The 10,000-nt window shown below is 50.5% G+C and overlaps 1 protein-coding gene across 2 annotated transcripts in view; it reads right to left on the bottom strand.

The window, feature by feature from the left end:
- reln (reelin) overlaps positions 1–10,000 on the bottom strand; it is a 128,949-nt gene that overhangs the window by 25,695 nt on the left and 93,254 nt on the right. For both annotated transcript variants that reach the window (XM_036517514.1, XM_036517513.1), the window contains exons 22-34: positions 9,628–9,740; positions 8,189–8,326; positions 7,701–7,887; positions 7,161–7,366; positions 6,612–6,783; positions 6,149–6,352; positions 5,430–5,665; positions 4,667–4,824; positions 3,856–4,063; positions 3,247–3,323; positions 2,584–2,742; positions 1,745–1,939; positions 379–652 (exon numbers count right to left, since the gene is read on the bottom strand). In XM_036517514.1, coding sequence (XP_036373407.1) covers positions 379–652; positions 1,745–1,939; positions 2,584–2,742; positions 3,247–3,323; positions 3,856–4,063; positions 4,667–4,824; positions 5,430–5,665; positions 6,149–6,352; positions 6,612–6,783; positions 7,161–7,366; positions 7,701–7,887; positions 8,189–8,326; positions 9,628–9,740 — 2,327 coding nt within the window. The remainder of the gene's footprint in view (positions 1–378; positions 653–1,744; positions 1,940–2,583; positions 2,743–3,246; positions 3,324–3,855; positions 4,064–4,666; positions 4,825–5,429; positions 5,666–6,148; positions 6,353–6,611; positions 6,784–7,160; positions 7,367–7,700; positions 7,888–8,188; positions 8,327–9,627; positions 9,741–10,000) is intronic.

The following is a 10,000-nucleotide window of genomic DNA, read 5'->3' as shown; positions in this document are numbered from 1 at the left end:
AAGGCCAGAAGTGCCTTTAAGCACCATATGCCATTTTAATGTAGTGCTTTAATCAGTGAGAGGGCTGTTAAGGGCTTAGGCAAGCACATCTGTGATACATTTCTTGATATTTCAGAGATTTGTGCAGGGCACTAAGCCACACAGGGCCATCCTTTATTATTACTATTTTATGTTGGCATCAAACGTACCAGGGTGGTGTTCATCCGATATTTTACAGTCACCACTGGGCACGTCAGTATTTTGTTTTTAAAATTAAAAAGGCAAATGCCATACGTGAGGCAATAAAGGGCTTTGATGCGGAATGGTACTGGAACAGGGTCATTCCCTCAGCTTTAGCACAGGTACAGAGCGATGTGTGAGGTGGGGTCGTGGTCGTACTTGGCGGCGCTGGGCAGGTAGACGGTGACCCTCCTCCAGCGGGAGTACTGGGGGGCGCTGTAGACGGAGCTCTGGGTGTAGCCGGCGCAGCCGATGGCGGGGGGCACGCACTCGGGCGTGAGCAGGGCCCAGTGCCGCCCGCAGTCAGTGGAGTACTCCAGCCGCACGCCGTGCGCGGGAGACACGGACTTACTGCAGCCCATGCTCAGGTCAAACTGCAGGAAGGAGGAGCCGGAAACCTCGAAATCCCAGCTCTCTGCGTACCGGGGTTTCTCTGCAGAGAGACGCGCACACACGCACGCACGTACACACACACATGCACACACACACGCACACACAAACACACACGTACACACACACACACATACACACACACACGCACACACAAACACACACGTACACGCACGCGCACATACACACACACGCGCGCACACACACACACACGCACACACACACGTACGCGCACACACACACACACGCACGTACACACACGCACACACACGCACACACACACATACACACACACGCACACACAAACACACACGTACACACACACACACGCGCGCACGTACACGCACGCGCACACACACACGCACGTACACGCATGCACACACACACAGGCGCGCACACATAAGCACGTACATACACACACGCACACGCACACGCGCACACACACACGCACGTACACACACGCACACACACACACGTACACACACACACGTACACACATGCACACACACACACATAAGCACGTACATACACGCACGCACACACACACACGCACGCGCACACATAAGCACGCACATACATGCACGCACATGCACAAACACACACACACACAAAATGATGAGACAATATTCACATTAAACAGAAATGTCAGCGGAAGACAAACACATTCTAATGGCTTGAGCAGGTGGAGTCAGTGATTTTACTGAGCAGACACATCCCCGTGATACCAGCTGTTTCATGAAGCACCTTTGTGCTGTCTTGCCAATACATACACTTTTCAAATGCAGTCAGAGCAGTGTTCATATAGCACCAGAATCCCCACGACACATAACATTACATTACATTACATGCATTTAGCAGATGCTCTTATCCAGAGCAACTTCCACCACAACAGAACATGAGTTAAGTAAGTTAAATGAGCAACAGAGGCATCGGATGAGGTACCCAGTTAAACTGGGGAGTGGCTGGACAGCCATCTTGACAGGCCACCACACTGACGACGTTGTCAGAACACTGAGGACCTCTACTCTTCACAAGACCCAAGAGGGCCCCGGCCTCTAATGAGCCAGAACCAGGGTTTACTTAAAGCCCCATGTGCACACGGGCCGGATGCTAAAGGCATTGCGCGGCGACTCACTCTCATTGGACTCTGTGTTGAAGGTCAGCGCGGTGTCCAGCGACAGGCAGTCCACTGTCACCTCGCCCCCCTGCACGCGGTACCAGTTGTACCTCAGCGGGGACGTCCCGTCAAACTTGTCGTGGAAGCCGGTCCTGGAGCTGTCGTTCATCCCGATCAGAACGTCGTCCAGAGCCCACTGTGCCGAGTGCTTCCCTGTGTACAGAGAGAGAGAGAGAGACAGAGAAAGAGAGAGAGAGAGAGAGAGAGAAACAGAGAGAGAGAGAGAGAGAGACACATTTACTGGTAAGAACCCTTATTCAATGAACAGTAAGAAAATATCAAGTGCATGTTTGACCACAGTATCAATAGCAATAGCATTACATATGGAATGGTGTGTAGTCCTTAAGTCATACATATTTCTTTGCACTTACACATCAGTTTAGGCACATATTTGTGATCTCAGCACTATGTCTGACGCTGACACTTGTCCATGTGTGTGTAATGGTTTGTGCAACATTCCATTTCACTTTGTTTATATGAACTGTGTAAACTGCTCTGGATTAGAGCGTCTCCTAAATGACAACAATATAATGCGATGTAATGTGATGAAAAACAGCAGGGACACGGGACATTTAGCACCAGGACAATAGCACCTTTAAATAACACATCTGAGTGACACCTACAGTATATCAATAGCAGATACAGAAAGAGAGAAGTAGTGATACCTCCCACACGCCCCACATGTGGATATTCTGGTCACATGACACTGACGCTATGGAGGACTGTGGCCTCTCCTACACCTGGAGAAGCTGCACTGTGCCCCCCCCCCCAGGTAGGGGGGCGGAGTCCAGACTCACCCTGCTGCGGCTGCCACCAGCGGAACACAGTATAGGGTGTCTTGGCGGGGGGGGGCAGCTCGATGGTCACCACCTGGGGCTCCAGGAAGGAGCTGAAATCCAGCTCTCTGAGGAAGTGCCACTGCACACCGTTGTTGGTGGAGAACTGAACGATCACCCCTGTAAGACAGGCACGAGGGGCAAGGAAGGACATCAGACAGGTGCAACACAGCACTCCCAATGGCATGTCATCCTCAAGGATATGGCCCACTGAAGCACACGAGCCCTGTCTACTTCAGACTGTCTATTTCAGAAGAAGCTGCGAAAAAGCCCTCTTCAACAGCATGCACTCAAACTGTGCTGACAGAGCAAAATACACAGTGATATATCTTCTAACTTCAAGATGACAGGCATGGTAGGATCGCTGCCAGGCATTGATTCAAATACAGGAGAAAACCCCATGGGTTATTAAATCCTAGAAAGGATCAAAATTGTGTTTTTCGAGAGTCAGATATTGCAAACAAGCTCCAGGCCAGACTCCTATCACATAGATCATTTTCAAGGCTGCAGTTACAGCTGGCCACCTCATGGGGGCAGCAGAGGACTTCACAGATGTGGGTTATAGCATAACATATGTGAGAGGGGTGACTGATAGCTGGGATGGCTGGCATTTCAAGAGGTTACCTTCATTGCGAGAGCGAGGCCGAGTACAAGTGGGACCCATACTCTTCCCACCAATCCGGATATAGAACTGGACAAGACTACGGGAACAGAGGTAGACAGAGGTTTAGTTATAGAGACTTCAGTGAATAACTCAAGACTGGATGAGGGGCAAAGAAGTCAGCCTTTTTTCAGTTTTTCCTCACACTGACATATGAACATTACATTGTCCCTCTCCAATGAGTTAGAAGGGATTGAAAGTCAGTATTTTATGATATCAACATGGGCCATCAAAGGATATTCAGGTGTTTGTCCTGGCCATTCATACTTTTAAAGAGATGGCATTGTTTCTCAAGGTGCAAAGTGCTGCCACCAATCCCCAATGTACACAAGAAGGAAGTTAACAACCCCTGTCGTTATTTAAATATGAAATGCATTCTAAGGGTTTGTATGAGACTTGGCAGACCATGCTGCTTACAAAACCATAATTAATTACCAATAATTTCAAATTAGCCTATTCGACTGCTTACTCAGTTAAATACATGAATAAATAAGGACGTTTGGCTGTGGATTGCTCCTGTGGTAAAGGTCAGGAGCAGTACATGTGATGGGAGTGAGTCCCCGTGCGCTCACCGGGTATTGGTGGTGTCCAGGGGGACGGTTCGGGCCTCTCTCCTCCCGGCACTGCTAAAGTACAGGGCCTTCCCCTCGCTGATGGTCCCACAGCCTCCCCCGATCTGCCCCCCGCTCAGGCTCTCCCACAGGGGGCTCAGCTTCCCCTCGAAGCCCTCGGCCAGCTCCGTGGGGCTGGGCGTGGCCGGCACACAGCTGTCCTGCTCCACTGAGACGCGAAAGCCAGAGTCAGAGCCGAGTGAATGTGTCTCACACGCTCTCACTCCACATCCTTCTACCACTCTGTCTCTGCCTCCCCCTCTCTCTCCATTTTTCACTCCTTCAGTGTTTCTCTCTCCTCCTTCCTTCTTTGATTTTTAATAAGTTTGCAAAAAGTTCTAAAAAAAAATGCTTTTTCATTATGTATTATTGCGTGTAGATTCACAGCCAAAAGAATACATTTAATCCATTTTAGATTAAGTCTACAACGCAATAAAGTGTGCAAAAAGTGAAGACTTTCTGAATACTTTCTGAAGCCACTGTACATAACAATGGAAATTCAGTATTATATTATATATTCAGTATATTCAGACTTATAACAGCCAGAAGAATCTTAAAAGGCAGGTAAAAAATACTAACCAATTTAACCCAATTTTAGCAAAGTGACATATCAATACCTATTCATTTAGGGACATATGACATCCTGTGTGGTGTTAACAGAGTTTGCACACTCAGTGTCACTCAGGTTATAGCAAAATACTACAGTATATGTCAGTCAATGCTTCAGTATCTGAAACTCCTTCAGGACAGTGTCCCTCTCTCTGGGGGGTACCTGTGTAGCCCATGTCACAGAAGCAGACTCCAGAGATACAGTCCCCGTGTCCCCCGCAGTGGTTGGGACAGGGCTCAGAGATGTACACCCCATCCAGGGCGAAGGGCGGGGCGTCCCGGTACACACTGCTCTCCTGGAACCAGCGGAACCTCGTCTTGCTGAGAGACAAAGAGAGAGAGGAGGTGGTATTTTATCTCTGAATGAACGCATGGATGAGCAGGTGTGTAGAAATCTCTAAAAGTTTGTGCCTCAGAACATGAGTGATTTTAAGCTACTGTGAGTGCTGATCCTTAATGATAAACCGTTCGCTGTGTCCATGTTTGTCAGGTTTCATATGCGTGTCTATGTGTGTCCAGTGGAGGTAGGTCTGCTGCAGGGATATAGTTGCAGTCATCACCATCCAAATGGCACAGCAAGAGATATGATTAGCTCACTGAGCTAAAGGCACAGGTCCAAAACGAAGGGCAGAAATTGCACTCTAGCAGGGGTGACTTCTCCTTGAACAGAGTTCCTAACCCTAAAACCATAACCCTCAAGCCATAACTCTAAAACACCTAACCAAAACCCTAAAACCCTAAATCCCTAACCCTAAATCCCTAACCCAAACCCTAAAACATGAACTCTGCCATGTTTTCTCCTACAACACTCAGCTCACACCCACTGCATATGCATGGACCTGAGCGTGTGTGGACGTATGTCCATCCCTGTGTGTGTGTGCATGTGGATGCCTGTGCATATGAATGTGTGTGTGTGCGTGTAGTACCTGGCAGCCACGTTGCGGGGTATCACCACGGTAACCCTGCTCCAGCGTTCGTAGTCTCCGGTGTTGTAGACGGTGGGCTCCCGCAGCTCCCGGCCGCTGCCCTCACAGCCGCCCCCTCCTGGCGAGCCGGGGTAACAGCCCTCCCTCACCAGCGCCCAGCTGCGCCCGGCATCATGGGAGTACTGCAGCATCACTGGGGCCGAGGCGCTGAACTGAGACTCACAGCCGATGTTCAGCTGGAGGGAGAGAGGGTGGCAGGAAAACGCACAGTGACTCTCTGTGTGGCTGACTGAATCCCAGAAATAGTAAAACCAGACATCACTGAAAATGGTTATCAGTTAAATTGTGTACATTGGCTTTAATTCACAGGTGTTGTTAGTAGAAAGGACACAGGTGCACACACCCGTCCTTCCTTCCCATTCATCCAACCCACAAGTGCCTTGCACCTCAAATCTCCTTCTCCTACACAAATACACCCCACACACTGTCCGATCCAACATAGCAGATGCACATAAACTGTAAATACTGATATCTGGTTTACAAAAAAACTATTTGAAACCTGTGAAGCATGTGAAGACTGAATGTAAAGACTTGAACCAAGCAGATCAAATGTAATAGAGTCATAGTAATAATAATAGAGAAATAAAGATACTGTCCAGGTACTCAGGATCACTTACAGGCACAGAACTGCAGGTGTTTATTAAAACAGCTCTCAGTACCTTAAACTGAAGGGTGTAGCCGGGGCGGAGGGCCAGGTCCCGGGTCACCGCCACCCTGTCCCCATCAGAGCGCCCGAACACCATGGCGGACGGCGTGGGGGCACAGAAGCTGTCGTTCCTCTCCTCCATGCCCTCGTTTCCCAGCATCAGCCACACACTCATCTGGTTCAGAGGGTAGTCGAAGGCCGGCTTCTCATAGAAGTTCTGAAAGTTGAACGGGGAACACCGTTAGAGTGCATAGCAGCAAATGGGCTGAGCGGTACACTGGAAGTGCATTAACTACAGTTTAAATGGATCTGTGCTCTGTGGCAAGCCTGTCCTATTACCTGGGGTAAGGTGGAGTTTACCCTTACCTAGGGCAGGTTGGGGGTTTTCCCTTACCTGGGGAAAGGTGGGGTTACCCCCTTTCCTGAGGCAGACTGAGGTATTCCTTTACCTGAGGCAGGGTGCGGTATTCTCTTACCTGAGGCAGGGTGGGGTTGGCAATAGGGATGATGTGTTTCTCCCTCTCGGACAGGATGATGATGTCATCGATGGCCCACTGGTCATAGCCCTCCCCGGAGTGAAGGGGCTGCCACCAGCGGAACCGGGTGCAGGGGGTCTTGGAGGCCAGGGGCAGCTCGTAATGCACAAACCTGCCGGGGAGTGGGCGGAGCCCGGTCACATGACTACCTATTCCACGTGATCCTGTTCTACTGACTGTCCGTGTTTCCTGTACAGTGACAGCACTTGGCAGGTTGGCAGTGTAGCATAGTGGTAAGAAGTAGGGCACGTAACCCAAAGGTTAATCATTCGATTCCCCACTGGGGCACTGCTGCTGTACCCTTGGGCATTGTACTTAACCCACAACTGCCTCAGTAAAATACAGTATATCCAGCGGTATAAATGTATAACACGTAAACCTGTAACCTATGTAAGGCCTTCTGGATAAGAGCGTCTACTAAATGACAACAATGCAATGCAATGTAATGTAAACTGTCCCAGTTCCAAATGCCGCCCGTGCCCCTCTCACCGAGGCTTGGTGAAGTCAGTGAAGTACATCTCGGCGATGAGGCCCCAGCTGATGCCCCCATCGTTGCTGTACTGCAGCAGCACGCCTTCCTCTCGGCTGTCGGCATGGTTACACTCCGCCCAGTCTCCGCCCACGCGCAGGTAGAACTGCACAAACTCCGCCCACTCCGTGTCAAGATCCCTGCTCACCAGCTGCCTCAGTCCAGCCTGCCACCAAACACAAGCAGGCACGCACGCACACATACACGCACACACGCACACACACACACACGCACACACACACACACACACACACACACACACACACACACAGATAAATGAATGAAATCCTGGAAATCAGATCAGATGTTTTTCCCAGACAGTCATTTATATTCTATGAACTTTCCCTTTCATTTTATGATGTTTTATGTGTTTCCCTAATTAATACCCATGTGCAAAAGAACTTAAAAAAACGCTCTCCAACAGAAATCTAATTCAGGACTAGTAGATAAACACGATGAAGCAGGCGAGCCACCGGAGGGCAGAGGAAGACAAGCTGCACCTTGTTGAAATAGAGCGAGGACCCCGATGAGACGACTCCACAGCCCTGGTCAGGGGTCACAATCTCTCCACCAATCACCTCCTGCCACGCGGTGACCAGGGAAGTCTGGGACTCGAAGTCCGAGAGGACACTGGAGGAGAGAGGGGAGGAGGGCTGGCAGTCCGTGGCAGAGAAGCCGTCGTCACACCTGAGAAAGAGCGACAGAGGCAGAGCAAAGAGAGAGGGGAATACAGAGGACAGGAACAGAGAGAGCAGCATTTAAACTGCTCAATGCCCACCTGGGTGTCTTCATTAGCTTTAGAACATTCCAGCAGCAGCTTGAAAACGTGGTTTGTAGTTTGTTTTGTTGTGTGTGCTTAGATGCCTTTTGGCTTGGAGCGCAAGTGTCTTGCTTAACACTGAGTGTAAGTGTGTGTATTCACGTACATATGTGCTTGTGTGTGTGTGTGTGTGTGTGTGTGTGTGTGTGTGAGTGCTTCCAGGCTGACCTGCAGTGGCCATGGTCACACCAGCCATGGCCGTGGCACATGTTGGGACACTGCTGCCCGATGTAGATGTCGTCCAGGGCCCACTCGTCCTGCTCGCCGTAGTAGTTCTGGATCCAGCGGAAACGGGTGGCGCTGGACCTGAGTGCGGGAAATCCAATCAAAGAGTGAGTCCAACACTGGGACACAGGCACGAAAAACACACAGCACACGTGGCTGACAGATACAGTCTGGCCTGAGAGAGACACATACTAGTGACAATCTACCATGACCATTTGCCAAAAGATCCATTATCTCTGGGCCCTGCTGTTCAGCCTTGGTCCTGGACAATACTGGCTGGTTCTCACCCCTGCCAGACACTTAGCCACCTGATTGTAGTCATAGTTACGATCGAATCGGTTTAGCCTTCCTCAGAAATTCAGATTCATCGCAAGAGGTTTAAAGAGAGCCGGAAGAGAAGTTTGAGTTTCCGTCTATGTGATTAGACAACAATGACTGGACATGCCCTGGTGTAACATGAAGCTCGTCCTGTGAAACCCTTCTCTGCCTGCCATCAGCTCAGGATCACCTGAGAATTTACGGAAGGAAGGAGGTCACGTCTTTTTGGTGCGGGAAGGTGTAATGAGTATTCCTCCCTCTAGGGGGCGACATCACCACACAGGTATGATTACACTCCTAGAGGGGAGCTCTGCACCTGCCGCTGGTGCGTGTCTGAGCATGTGTGAGGGAGCTGAGGCGCCGGCCCGCGGAGCGGTGAGCGACGGCCGTCCCCGGAGTGTGTGTGTGAGAGCATGGCTCTGCATGCGTGCGGGTGATAAACCGCCGGGGCAGAGCGTGACCTGGGTACGCCGTCACGGTTACGGGGGAAGGGTTTGTTTGCCGCTCCAGTGACCCGCAGCAGAATTGCGGGCTGACCTCTGACACTCTTCGGTGCAGGGGGGAGGGGAGAAGAACCTTAATCTCCGCTCTCACCTTTGACCCCCCCGTCCTTCTATCAGAGAGGGAATTAGATCAGGACACCTTTATTTAAGGATATGCTTGTGGGGGGGCTGTGGGTCAAAGTGTCCAGAGAGATTAAGGTTGGAAGCAGGAAGTGTGAGTGAGATGAGTGAGGCTGTGCAGGTTTTCTCAGGACAAGGCTGATTAGTGACCTATTAGACTGCCTGAGCCTGGAGTCTGAATGAGGTGTGAGAGGACGGGAGCGGAAAAGCAAGCGTGGTACCCAGCAGCAGGAGTGGTACTCAGTAGGTCTTCTGTGGCAGGACTGTTACCCTGTAGGTCTCGTGTAGCAGGACTGTTACTCGGCAGGTCTTGTGTAGTAGGGGATGTTGATGTGCGTCACACTGTTGAGTGTCAGGATGTTTGTTCATATTTGTGTGCACGTGTGTGTGTGCCCAACAGTAGTGTAAAAATACATCTGTATGTGTGTGTGTGTTGCTCACCAGGTCTTGTGAGGCAGGGGGAGTGTTATCCTCCTCCAGTCAGTGAACTCAGAGGGATGGTACACGCTGGGCGCAGTGAACTCTGGGCAGCTGGGCATCCCGGGCAGACAGGCCTGCGTGACACAGCAGGGTACAGCACAGAGATCACATACCAACACAGCACAGAGATCACATACCGACACACTGCAGCAGGGTACAGCACAGAGATCACATACCGACACACTGCAGCAGGGTACAGCACAGAGATCATATAGTATATTAACACAGCACAGACACAGTACAGCACAGACACCACATATATTACCAGAGCACAGCAGGGTACAGCACAGAGATCACACACCAACACACTGCAGCAGGGTACAGCACAGACACC

This window comes from Megalops cyprinoides, chromosome 23, assembly GCF_013368585.1.
Source record: "Megalops cyprinoides isolate fMegCyp1 chromosome 23, fMegCyp1.pri, whole genome shotgun sequence".
Taxonomy (NCBI): Eukaryota; Metazoa; Chordata; class Actinopteri; order Elopiformes; family Megalopidae; genus Megalops; species Megalops cyprinoides.
This window is presented reverse-complemented; position numbering and strand designations above follow the sequence as displayed.